Source organism: Chiloscyllium punctatum, chromosome 22, assembly GCF_047496795.1.
Source record: "Chiloscyllium punctatum isolate Juve2018m chromosome 22, sChiPun1.3, whole genome shotgun sequence".
NCBI lineage: Eukaryota > Metazoa > Chordata > Chondrichthyes > Orectolobiformes > Hemiscylliidae > Chiloscyllium > Chiloscyllium punctatum.
In genome coordinates, this window is record NC_092760.1 from 82,536,829 (window position 1) to 82,549,911 (window position 13,083).

General features: G+C 43.2%; 1 protein-coding gene across 1 annotated transcript in view; it reads left to right on the top strand.

Moving 5' to 3' along the window:
• Nucleotides 1-1,073: 1,073 nt before the first annotated feature.
• Nucleotides 1,074-13,083, top strand: part of slc5a12 (solute carrier family 5 member 12) — a 59,821-nt gene continuing 47,811 nt past the window's right edge. The window contains exons 1-3 of the mRNA XM_072591782.1: nucleotides 1,074-1,430; nucleotides 6,325-6,390; nucleotides 6,484-6,535. Of these exons, the coding sequence (XP_072447883.1) occupies nucleotides 1,074-1,430; nucleotides 6,325-6,390; nucleotides 6,484-6,535 (475 nt within the window). The remainder of the gene's footprint in view (nucleotides 1,431-6,324; nucleotides 6,391-6,483; nucleotides 6,536-13,083) is intronic.

Below are 13,083 nucleotides of genomic sequence, written 5' to 3' on the forward strand. Positions count from 1 at the left end.
CTGCAGTCTTTCTGAATATTAAGTAATATTGCCAAATAATAAATAACAAATGAATAAATAATGATGACAAAAGCAAGGGTACAATTCCTGTACCAGCTAAGCTCACCATGAAATGTATCTCTTTTTAACTTCACCCCTTTACCTGCAACATGGTGACCCTCAGGTTAAACTCACCAGCAGTTGTCTCCCTTGAATGAGAGAGCAGCTCTTTGGTCTTCTGGGGTGATTGCAACTTGACCTTTACAAAGGCAATTTTACATTTGCAAAGGTTGACATTGTAAAGTGTTGTCTTACCAACAGCCTGGTTTCTAGCAAAACCTGTCTTCAACCTGAAAACGACACAACCTCCCCTTACAGATCCCCAGCTCTAATGGCACACCTGACACTTACACAGGACCACTCTGTAAGTTTCAGGCTAATATTGTAAAGTTGGCTTTCCCAAATTATTTTTCTTTTCTCCATTCTACTCTTAAAAATTCTCCAGCCTTATCTTGGTATGTGAAGATTATCAATTAACATAATTTATTGAAAGCACCTGTAAATGATTGTTTAAGCGAGCAAAGCAGTGTCGAGGCTGGAATTCTGTTGACAGTGCTAATTTTAAAAATAGATAATCCAAGAGTTCATTTTCTGGCCAATTTGAACTCCATTACATGTTGAGTTGTGAACTATATGACCTTGTTATTTTATGCAATGAGTATTGTGGAATGCTAATTGAAATTGTCGCATAAAATTGCTGAATTGTAAAGCAGAACTTTGTTGCCTGGTTCAATGGTCAGTATAATCTTTAACTGGCGAATGAAAGCTGAAGAGAGCAGTCATTATTTCTTGTACCTTGTTTGGACTTCCTCAGCTGTCACCATAACACAATGCATATCTTTTTTCCAAGGCTACAGTCAATCATTTTGAACTTTTATTTGCTGTGTGTGCTGATTAGGAAGGCATTCCTTTCATCCCTTTGAAAACATAATCTCTTGAAGAAGGGGTCAGTTTTATATAGGGGAAGCCGGCTGAAGGATCCAGGAACAATCCCTGTGGGAACTATCTCTGAGTGACAGTTCAGGAAAGGGAAAATGACTCAATTCATAAATCCTGCTGTGGGAACTTTTACAGCATGGGACTATGTCGTTTTTGCATCACTGTTTGTAATTTCCTCTGGGATAGGAGTCTTTTTTGCCATTAAAGAAAGGAAGAATGCTACCTCCCGTGAGTTTCTGGTTGGAGGGAGGCAGATGGTCTGTGCTCCAGTTGCCTTGTCTCTCACTGCCAGTTTCATGTCTGCAGTGACTGTGTTAGGAGGTCCCTCAGAGGTTTATCGGTATGGGGCTTCTTTCATTCTCTTCTGCATTGCCTTCATGTTTGTTGTCATCTTCACGGCAGAGCTCTTTGTACCAGTTTTCTACAGATCAGGAATTGCCAGTACATATGAGGTAAGGTGAATAATGTTGATTGATCAATTGATGGCCATGTCTTCAGCTCTCCCATACTCTAGAGTTGACTTTCTAAATCTCTCAGTCTCTCTTAAACTTATACTTCTGGGACAATCTTGGTTCATCCATCTTAATTTCTTCATTCTTACATGACTCAGTGTGCTCTTTTGTTTGTAATGTTCCGATGAAATGCCTTGAAGTGTTTACATATTAAAGGTACTGTGTAACGTCAGGTTTGTGTTTTATAAGAAGTAATATCCACATCACTCATGTTAGCAATGCATTGTTACAATTACTTTCTTATTGCAGAAGGTGCAGATAAATGGTCATAATGTGTGCTATGTGGAACTTATCACATCTTCAAAAATACATTATTGTCACTGAAAATCTCACTGCTTTTTTCATTTTAAAAAATGATTTGGATATGAGTATAAGAGGTACAGTTAGTAACTTTGCAGATGACACCAAAATTGGAGGTGTAGTAGACGGCCAAGAAGGTTACCTCAGAGTACAATAGGACCTTGGTTAGATGGGTCAATGGGCCAAGGAGTGGCAGATGGGGTTTAATCTAGATAAATATGAGGTTCTGCATTTTGGAAAGGCAAATCATTGCTGAAATAGGAGACCTTGGAGTGCAGATTCACAGTCATTGAAAGTAAATTTGCAGATAGACAGGATAGTGAAGAAGGTGTTTGGTAGACATACCTTTATTGGTCAGTGCATTGAGGTGAGGAATTGGGAGGTCATTTTGCAGCTATACAGGACATTAGATAGGCCACGTTTGGAATACTGCATTAAATTCTGGTCTCCCTGCTATAGGAAAGATGCTGTGAAATTCGAAAAGGTTCAGAAAAGCTTTACAAGGATGTTGGCAGGGTTGGAGAGTTTGAGTTATAGGGAGAGGCTTAATAGGCTGGCGCTATTTTTCATGGAGCATTGGGGGCTGAAAGATAACCATATAGAGGTTTATAAAATCATGAGGGGCATGGACAGGGTAAATAGTCAAAGCCTTTTCCCCAGGTTGGTGGACTTGAAAACTAGAGGGTATCGATCTAAGGTGAGAGGGGAAAGATTTAAAAGGGACCTGAGGGGCAACATTTTCAGATAGAGGGTGGTGCACGTATGGAATGAATTTCTGAGGATATGGTGGAGGCTGGTACAATTACATTTAAAAGGGACCTTGATGGAAGGGTTTTAGAGGGATATGGGGCAAATGCTGGCAAATGGGATTAGATTTATGTAGGAGTTGGACTGAAAGGTCTGTTTCTGTGCTGTATATCTCTATGACTCTGACTCTATGAAATTACTTTAGGATATTTGGTAGGCATGGACAAGTTGGAACGATGAGTCTGTTTCTGTGCTGTACGTTTCTATGACTCTATGCCTCTGGTTGGCATTTTAAATTCAGACAAATCATTTCACAAAGATATTTTTGGCATTTGAACATTACTTTAATACAAAATGTTCTCTTGGAGATCTAAACATGAAATGTCTGAAAATAGACTAAATTTACCATGTTTTCTATATTCAATCTTATTTGTAAAATCTGGCTCTTTCTTAGAGTAGTGAAAGATTTACAATGGTAGCTATGAACTATCTTTATTAAAAAATACATTTTTTTGATGATTTTCATCTTGCACTCATCAGGACAATTCATACCAAGATTAAAATAAAGGAAAAAAACATTTATACATCAGTAAAAGCAAATTCCTACGGATATGGGAAAGCCGAAATTAAAATAGAAAATGTTGGAGAAATTCAGCTCGTCTTACAGTATCTGTGGAGATCTGTAGCTTCTCTGTTATTATCTTAATTGTAAATCCTAGTATGTTGCCAAATTCTCAAATTAGGTAACTGTTGTAATAGTGAGTTTTGAGAAGATTTGTAGCTCAGGTTGAGGTCCTAGATGTAGGTTTGCTCGCTGAGCTGGAAGAATGCTGATAAGTCCTGCTTTCTATTTATATGTTTGGGTTTCTTTTGGTTGGTGATGTCATTTCCTGTGATGAAGTCACTTCCTGCTCTTTTTCTCAGGGGGTGGTAGATGGGGTCTAACTCGATGTGTTTGTTTATAGAGTTCCGGTTGGAATGCCATGTTTCTAAGAATTCTCGTGTGTGTCTTTGTTTGGCTTGTCCTAGGATGGATAACAACAAGCAAAACTAATGTCATTTACAAAATATCATTTACCATGCAAGGACTGTAACAAACACTACATTGGACAAACAGGCAGAAAACTAGTCACCAAGATACATGAACACCAACAAGCCATAAAAAGACATGACCCTTTCTCACTAGTATCCTTACATACAGATGAAGAAGGATACCACTTCGACCGGGACAACACGTTCATCCTAGGACAAGCCAAACAAAAACACGCACGAGAATTCTTAGAAGCATGACATTCCAACCGGAACTCTAACAATAGACCCCATCTACCACCCCCTGTGATAAAGAACAGGAAGTGACGTTGCCACAGGAAATGACATCACCAACCAAAAGAAACCCAAACATATAAATAGAAAGCAGGACTGATCAGCAGTGCTTTGCCTGAGGCCCACTGAAGATGTTACCTGGTAGGCTGACAAAACGTCTGGAAATGAACCTTCCAGCTCAGCGAGCAAACCTACATCCAGGACAGTTGTAATTCTGTCTCAGACATACAGGTAGTGTCTTTTTTCAGGTTTGACACTACCAAAGAGATTGAAGTTCAACAATGACCAAATGTGGGAAATCACTGGCATAGTTTGCCTTGCAGGTAATATAAGAACAATTAAGTTACAGTATAAATGTTGCTTTCCCTTTACTTTGTTTTTTTTTAAATATCCTGATGAGTGTAAGATGAAGACTTTTAACAAAGTATGATAGATACTAAATGACTAAAAATCATTTTATTTGTTGAAAGTAGTAAACTTGTTGTATCAGCTGAATGTTCATTGAACTACTCAATCATTTTTACACATCTAGAAGATTCTGAGTAATTTCTCAATTTTTTTTACCTATTTCAGGCAATTTCTAAAATGTCTTCAAAACCTTATCAACTTAAACAGAAAATCAAAAATATGTAAGATCTTTTGAGCGTTGGAAACAGTTTTAGTGATTAGTTACATTGAAGGGTATGTGACATTCAACAAGTATATGAAGCTAGGAAAGGGTGGAGGAGTGGCTCTGTTATTTAAAGATAATATTAACATCATTGAGAGCAAGTTATTCCTATAAGGACATAGGCTTGAACCACGTCGCAGGAGTTAAGGAAAGATGAATTCAGTAGAAATCTGGAAGAAAGATATAGTTTGACATTAACTGTGTAACTACTGTTGATTCTTGCAAAAGACCATCTGGTTCACTAATGCCCTTTAGAGAAGAAAATCTGCCATCCTTAACTGGTCTGAACAAATGTGTCTCCAGATCCATAGCAATGTCATAGAGTCATAGAGCTGTACAGCATGGTCCAACTTGTCCATGCTGGCCCAGATATCCTAAATTAATCTAGTCCCATTTGCTGGCATTTCACCCATATCCTTCTAAACCCTTCCTCGGTTAACTCTTCACAGTCATTGGGCAATAATGGAGGGGGCAATAAATGTTGCCCCAGCTGACTATGCCTACATCTAGTGAACAAACAAAAAGTAGTCTCGTGGATCAGCTGCTCAATGTACGATGTATCGGATCAGAACACATTTCATGTGTACCTAAATTGGGAATTTAGGTCCATAACTCATGAAGGATCTTCATTTGGTTATTCAACTAATCTTACAGTGATTGGGATGCTTGCTGCTTCTGGTTTATGGTTCAAACTGCAAGACAACATTAAGTGTGTGGAATGGGCTGCCAGAGGAAGTGGTGGAGGCTGATACAATTGCAACTTTTAAAAGGCATCTGGATGGATATATGAATAGGAAGGGTTTGGAGGGATATGGGCTGGGTCCTGGCAGGTGGAGCTAGATTGTGTTGGGATATCTAGTCAGCATGGACGAATTGGACTGAAGGGTCTGTTTCCGTGCTGTGCATCACTATGACTCTAAGTGGCCATTAAGTTAACCTCCTGCACTCCCTGTTTACAGTTGTTTGCTGGTCATGTTTCAGATTCATGAAAGACAGATTGGAGTTGAATTTCTGCTCAGTTATTTCCAGCAGTCTTGTACGGGCATGTTATTATTGAATTTTTCAGAAGTACGTTTTGAGAAGATGATGTTTTTGTACGTGAATAAGTGAGTTTCCACAATTCACGGTGCTTTAGAAGTTTATAATTGCGGTATTTGGTGCCTATTTTCTGATTTGCTGACTTGTACATGTTAATGCTAATGGGCAGCAACTAAGTCTGTCTTCTGCATTGCTAAAAATAAACCTTTTGTATGTTGATCGCACTATTTCTATTATAGGTTCTACGCTCAGACATGAAATTGAAAGGATTCTGATTTCTCTTCACAGAGGCTGCCAGCCCTGCTGAACCTTCCAAGCAATTTCTGCCTTTGTTTATGAAATTGAAAGGGTTCTCCTAAATAAAAGAGAACTAGAAATGTTTACTCACCAAATTAATCTTTGAACCTTACTCTTTTGCATATCAGCTAATGCACAACTTCAGACTATCCATCCTTCCTGTCACAAATATTTCCAACTATTGATCTCGGACCACTATCAAAAGAAGAGCAGGCGACACCTTCCAGAGTCCTGGATAAAGTGACAAACAAAACACCATCTCTCCGTTGCCTGTGTGACATTTATGCAAATTCACTGCACACAAAACAACCTTGACTCAGTTTGAAAAGTTTATTGACTGTGAAGCACTTGAGATATCTTGAGAACTTGAAAGGTGGCATGAAAATACAAAATTATCTTTCTCTATTGTTTAACAGTCATGTGAATGTATCAAATAATATCTTTCCTGCTCTCTTTCAGTATTTGGAATTGAGATTCAATAGGGTGGTTCGTGTTGCTGCTACCATTATATACATCCTGCAAACTGTAAGAAATTACATTTGTTGAAATTCAGTATTTACATTTACATGTATAGTCTGTGTAAAACTGGAAAGATTTAATTTGTTCTTTTATATTTAGATTCTTTATACTGGTGTTGTGGTGTATGCACCAGCTCTGGCACTGAATCAAGGTAAATACAATAAAATAATAATTATTAGACATTAAAAGCTGTTTGTTCACAATGAAGGCTTACTGTGGTACCAGCTGAAGTACAGTGGCAGTGGTAAGTTCTGGTAATTCAACATTTAAAGCTATCCTTGTTTGCTGTGTGTGTGGATGCCGCTTGTATTGACACATTATTTCAAAGTACAATCGAACTCTATTCCACAACAAGGATGTTTGGATTTCAGAAAGTAGAGTTTCATTGTATCTAGACTATATTCAGAAGAAAACTCTTCTTTTCTCTTTCTCCTAACCAGCAAAATGAAGATTGAAATAAATATTTAGCTCTTCTGGGAGCCATGAGGTTCCTGCACTATAAGCAAATTTGTAGAGACTTGATCCATTTCAGAATTTTTTTTCACTGTAGTTCTTTTCATGTTCACTCATGTTTGAGAAGACACATCAGTAAGACTTCTTTTTCAATTACCTGGAGTGCAGTCACAGTATATTAGAGTGTTCTAGAACAACGCAGGGTAAGAAATGTCTCGTTTATTATTCTACTCTTCTTCAAATTAGTTATGATTTAGGTGCCCCGGTTTTAGAGTTATAGTGTCATACAAAACAGGCCCATTGCCCCCCCAACCCTCCCCCCCTCCCACCATGTCTATACCATCCAACAAACACTAAACAACACTAATCGCATTTACCTGCACTTGGTCGATAGCCTATTGTGCCTTGGCATTTTAAAATCTCATCCAGATGTTTCTTAAATGTCATCACCAGCCTTCACCAGCCTCTCAGTCAGCTCATTCCATAAATACAACTCCCTGGGAGAATTTCCTTTTTCTCAGATCTCCTCTAAATCAATTAGGCCTCACTTTCAACTCATGCCCTGTGGTTTTAAACACATCTGCCTTGGGGAAAAGATTCTCACAATCGGCTCTGTCAATGCTTCTTTTATATTTTATCTAGATATCCCACCTCAACCTGCTCTGCTCCAAGGGAAATAAACCCAGCCCATCCACTCTCTCCTTGTAACTGAGACTTGTCAGTCCAGACAACATCCTCGTGGATATCCTTAGTGCCCTCTCCAATGCAATCACATCCTTCTGATAGAATGATGAGCAGATCTGCTCACCTTATTCCAAACCAATGTCTAAAAAAGTTGTATCAAGACTTTCTTGCCCCTGTACTTTACACCCTGAGTAAGGAAGCATGCACCCTGTATGACTTCTTCACTCACCTTCCCCCCCACCCCATTCCCCCCCCCCCCCCCCCCCCACCTGTCTACCTGTAATGATACCTTCAAGGATCTAAGGACCTTATACACCAAGGTTCCTTCATTCTTCAGTGCTACCATTCATTGTGTGTATCCTTCCCTTATTAGACTTTCCAATTGCATATCTTGCACTTTTCAGGGTTAAATTCCATCGACCATTACTCTGCCCAATTTACAGCTGATCAGTGTCAGACTGTAGCCTGAGACCAGCCTCCTTGCCATTTCTGTGTCATTGAAAACTTACTAATTACACCTTTGATAATCACATCCAAGTCCACACTGCATTACCCTAATCAATATATTCAGTCACCTTTTCAACAAACGTGACTAAATTTACTAGCCAGGACCTCCTTCTAAGAAATTCCTACCTTTGCTTGTGTTGATTAATTCCTTCCCTCATAACTTTTTTTCTAGTAGTTTCTCTCACACTGATATCAGTCTATCCCCTGCTGCCCTTCATAATCAAAGGAATCACATTAGCTTACTCCCAGTCATCTTGCACTTCACCTGTGCTTCAAATATACATTTTCAAGTATTAAATAACTTTGCTAGTGCCTCAACAATTTCTCCCTCGTTTCCCACAATAGCCTGGGATACATCTTATCAGGCCCTCGGGAATTATGCACCTTTATGCCCATCTAATACCTCTCCTTTATTATCTTAACATGTTCTAGAACCTTACCATCCCAATTGAAATCCCCAGCTACAAAGTCTTTCTCCTGTGTGAGTACAGATGAGAAGTATTCATTTCAGACCGTACCCATGTTCACTGGCTCCATGCACAGATTGCCCCTTTGGTCTATAATAGGTCTCACACTTTCCCTGTTAATCTTTTTACTCTTCATAAACTTGCCAAAGACTCTCATTTTTCAAATATAGTTTTACCTGCATGTCATTACTCGCAGTCTAAGTTTGCCAGATCCTGTTCAATGATACGAATTTAGCCTGTCCCCCAATTTAGACATTTTACCTCTTCAGTTGAGATTATGATGCTGGAAAAGCACAGCAGGTCAGGCAGCATCCAAGGGTCAGGAGAATCTGGCATAACCTGGATTAGAGTAGTGCTGGAAAAGCACAACAGTTCAGGCAGCATCCGAGGAGCAGGAAAATCGACATTTCGGGCAAAAGCCCTTCATTAAGATTGAGGCTTGTGGGTCAGACCTGCATTCCTGCTGAAGGGCTTTTACCTGAAGTGTCGATTTTCCTGCTCCTCGGATGCTGCCTGAACTGCTGAGCTTTTCCAGCATCACTCCAATCCAGAATCTGGTTTCCAGCATCTGCAGCCATTGTTTTTACCAAGTATCAGGCATAAGCCCTTCATCAAGAATGAGGCTTGTGGGTCAGGGAGGCTGAGAGATAAATAGGAGACAGGTGAGGCTGAGGGCAAGATAGCTGGGAATATGATAGGTACTTGAAGGTGGGGGGGTGAAAGTGATAGGTCGGAGAGGAGGGTGGAGTGGATGGGTTGGAAGGAAGGTAGGCAGGTCAAGGGGGTGGTGCTGATTTGGAGGCTTGGGACTGGAATAAAGTGGCGGGAGGGGAAATGAGGAAACTGGTGAAATCCACATTGATCCTGTGTGATTGCAAGGTCCTAAGGCAGAAGATGAGGCCACATGCTCAGTGACTTCCGCCACCCCTACTGCCGTGGTCACCACCACTTCCACCCCCACCAGCGCCACTCGCCTGCATTCTACTGACATGCCCCCCACAGACCCCACTGTCACTATCCCCAACCCCCAGAACCCCAAGGGGAACACTACCCCTGCTCATGGCTCCACCCCCATTCCCCCCACCATCACACCCACTCCAGTTACAGGTTCCGCCCCCACTCCCAGCTCCACACCCACACCAGATCCCAGCTCCCAGCCCTGCCGAGTTTTCACCATCCCCCCAGACCTCCCCCTCACTGAGGACGAACGATCAGTCCTCAGCAAAGGACTCACCTTCATCCCCCTCCGTCCACGCATCAATGAATTTAATACACGCCGTGATGTTGAACAATTCTTCCGTCGCCTCCGCCTCCGAGCTTACTTTCACAATCAGGACTCCCACCCACCTTCCGAGGACCCCTTTGCCCACCTCCAGCACACTGCATCCACCTGGACACCCCGCGCTGGCCTATTGCCTGCTCTCGACCTCTTCATTTCCAACTGCCGCCGGGACATTAACCACCTGAACCTGTCTACCCCACTCCCCCACTCCAACCTCTCACCCTCACAACGCGCAGCCCTCCAATCCCTCTGCTCCAATCCCAACCTCACCATTAAGCCAGCGGATAAAGGGGGCGCAGTGGTAGTCTGGCGCACTGACCTCTACACCACTGAAGCCAAACGTCAACTCGAGGACACCTCTTCCTACTGCCCCCTCGACCATGACCCCACCCCCCATCACCAAACCATCATCTCCCAGACCATACAGAACCTCATCACCTCAGGAGATCTCCCACCCACAGCTTCCAACCTCATAGTCCAGGAACCCCGTACTGCCCGGTTCTACCTCCTTCCCAAGATCCACAAGCCTGACCACCCTGGCCGACCCATTGTCTCAGCATGCTCCTGCCCCACTGAACTCATCTCTACCTACCTTGACACTGTCCTATCCTCCCTAGTCCAGGAACTCCCCACATACGTTCGAGACACCACCCACGCCCTCCACCTCCCCCAAGACTTCTGTTTCCCTGGCCCCCAACGCCTAATCTTCACCATGGATATCCAATCCCTCTACACCTCCATCCGCCATGACCAGGGCCTCCAAGCCCTCCGTCTTTTCCTCTCCATACGTTCCCAACAGTACCCTTCCACCGATACTCTCATTCGTTTGGCCGAACTGGTCCTCACCCTTAACAATTTCTCCTTTGAATCCTCCCACTTCCTCCAGACCAAAGGGGTAGCCATGGGCACACGTATGGGCCCCAGCTATGCCTGTCTCTTTGTTGACTACGTAGAGCAGTTGATCTTCCGTAATTACACCGGCACCAGTCCCCACCTCTTCCTCCGCTACATTGATGACTGCATTGGTGTCACCTCGTGCTCCCGCGAGGAGGTTGAGCAATTCATCAACTTCACCAACACATTCCACCCTGACCTTAAATTTACCTGGACCATCTCTGACACCTCCCTCCCCTTCCTGGACCTCTCCATCTCCATTAATGATGACTGACTTGACACTGACATTTTTTACAAACCCACCGACTCCCACAGCTACCTGGATTACACCTCTTCCCACCCTACCTCTTGCAAAAATGCCATCCCGTATTCCCAATTCCTCCGCCTCCGCTGGATCTGCTCCCAGGAGGACCAGTTCCACCACAGAACACACCAGATGGCCTCCTTCTTTAGAGACCGCAATTTCCCTTCCCACGTGGTTAAAGATGCCCTCCAACGCATCTCGTCTACATCCCGCACCTCCGCCCTCAGACCCCACCCCTCCAACCGTAACAAGGACAGAACGCCCCTGGTGCTCACCTTCCACCCTACCAACCTGCGCATAAACCAAATCATCTGCCGACATTTCCGCCACCTCCAAACAGACCCCACCACCAGGGATATATTTCCCTCCCCACCCCTTTCCGCCTTCCGCAAAGACCGTTCCCTCTGCGACTACCTGGTCAGGTCCACACCCCCCTACGACCCACCCTCCAATCCTGACACTTTCCCCTGCCAACGCAGGAACTGTAAAACCTGCGCCCACACCTCCTCCCTCACCTCTATCCAAGGCCCTAAAGGAGCCTTCCACATCCATCAAAGTTTTACTTGCACATCCACTAATATCATTTATTGTATCCGTTGCTCCCGATGCGGTCTCCTCTACATTGGGGAGACTGGGCGCCTCCTAGCAGAGCACTTTAGGGAACATCTCCGGGACCCCCGCACCAATCAACCACACCGCCCCATGGCCCAACATTTCAACTCCCCCTCCCACTCTGCCGAGGACATGGAGGTCCTGGGCCTCCTTCACCACCGCTCCCTCACCACCAGACGCCTGGAGGAAGAACGCCTCATCTTCCGCCTCAGAACTCTTCAACCCCAGGGCATCAATGTGGACTTCAACAGTTTCCTCATTTCCCCTTCCCCCACCTCACCCTAGTTCTAATCTTCCAGCTCAGTAACTGTCCCCATGACTTGTCCGGACTTGTCCTACCTGCCTATCTCCTTTTCCACCTATCCACTCCACCCTCTCCTCCCTGATCTATCACCTTCATCCCCTCCCCCACTCACCCATTGTACTCTATGCTACTTTCTCCCCACCCCCACCCTCCTCTAGCTTATCTCTCCACGCTTCAGGCTCACTGCCTTTATTCCTGATGGAGGGCTTTTTTCCGAAACGTTGATTTCGAAGCTACTTGGATGCTGCCTGAACTGCTGTGGTCTTCCAGCACCACTAATCCAGAATCTGGTTTCCAGCATCTGCAGTCATTGTTTTTACCTCACATTCTTCCTCCAGGCATTGGGTGGTTAGGGTTTTATGATGGACTTGACCTCTACGCTATCCTTATCCCTTTCCATAATGACTTTGAGTCTTACAGAGTTATGGTCACTGTCCCCAAAATGTTCACCCATGATACTTCAACCACTTGACCTGCTTCATTTCCTCGGATTAGGTCTAGCACTTTCCCATCTTCAGTAGTATTATCTTTGAACCTGTACAAAATAATCTTTTGGATGCAATTGAAACAGGTATCTGAATAGGAAAGGTTGAGAGGGATATGAGCCAAATGCAGGGCAAATGTTTGGAAAACTTGGTTGGCATGGACGGGTTGGACTGAAGGGTCTGTTTCTGTGCTGTATTACTCCATGACTCCTTTACTTTAAAAATTCCATCACATTTGATCTTTTCACACTAAGGTAGTCCGAATTAATGTTAGCAAAGTTGAAATTGCCTCCAACTGAAATCCTATATCTCTCACACTTTATTGTGTATTTCCTGTGTATCTGCTCCTCTGTCTCCCTTTAACTGATGGGAAGCCTGTAGTTTATTCCCAGCAAAGTAATCATCCCATTTTTATTCCTAAACTCTAACTAGATGGCCTTATTTGAAGACCTTTCTAGGACATAGTTCTTCATTACTGCAGTGATGGTTTCCTTTATCAAGAATGCAATGCTTCACCTCTCTTACTGACCCTCATAGGACATAGAACAATACAGCTCAGAACAGGCCCTTCGGCCCTCAATGTTGCACTGACCTGTGAACTATTCTGAGCTCACTCCCCTACGTTATCCCATCATCATCCATGTGCTTATCCAAGGATTGTTTATATCTCCCTAAATCTCAACACAACTAAAACTTTTATATCCTGG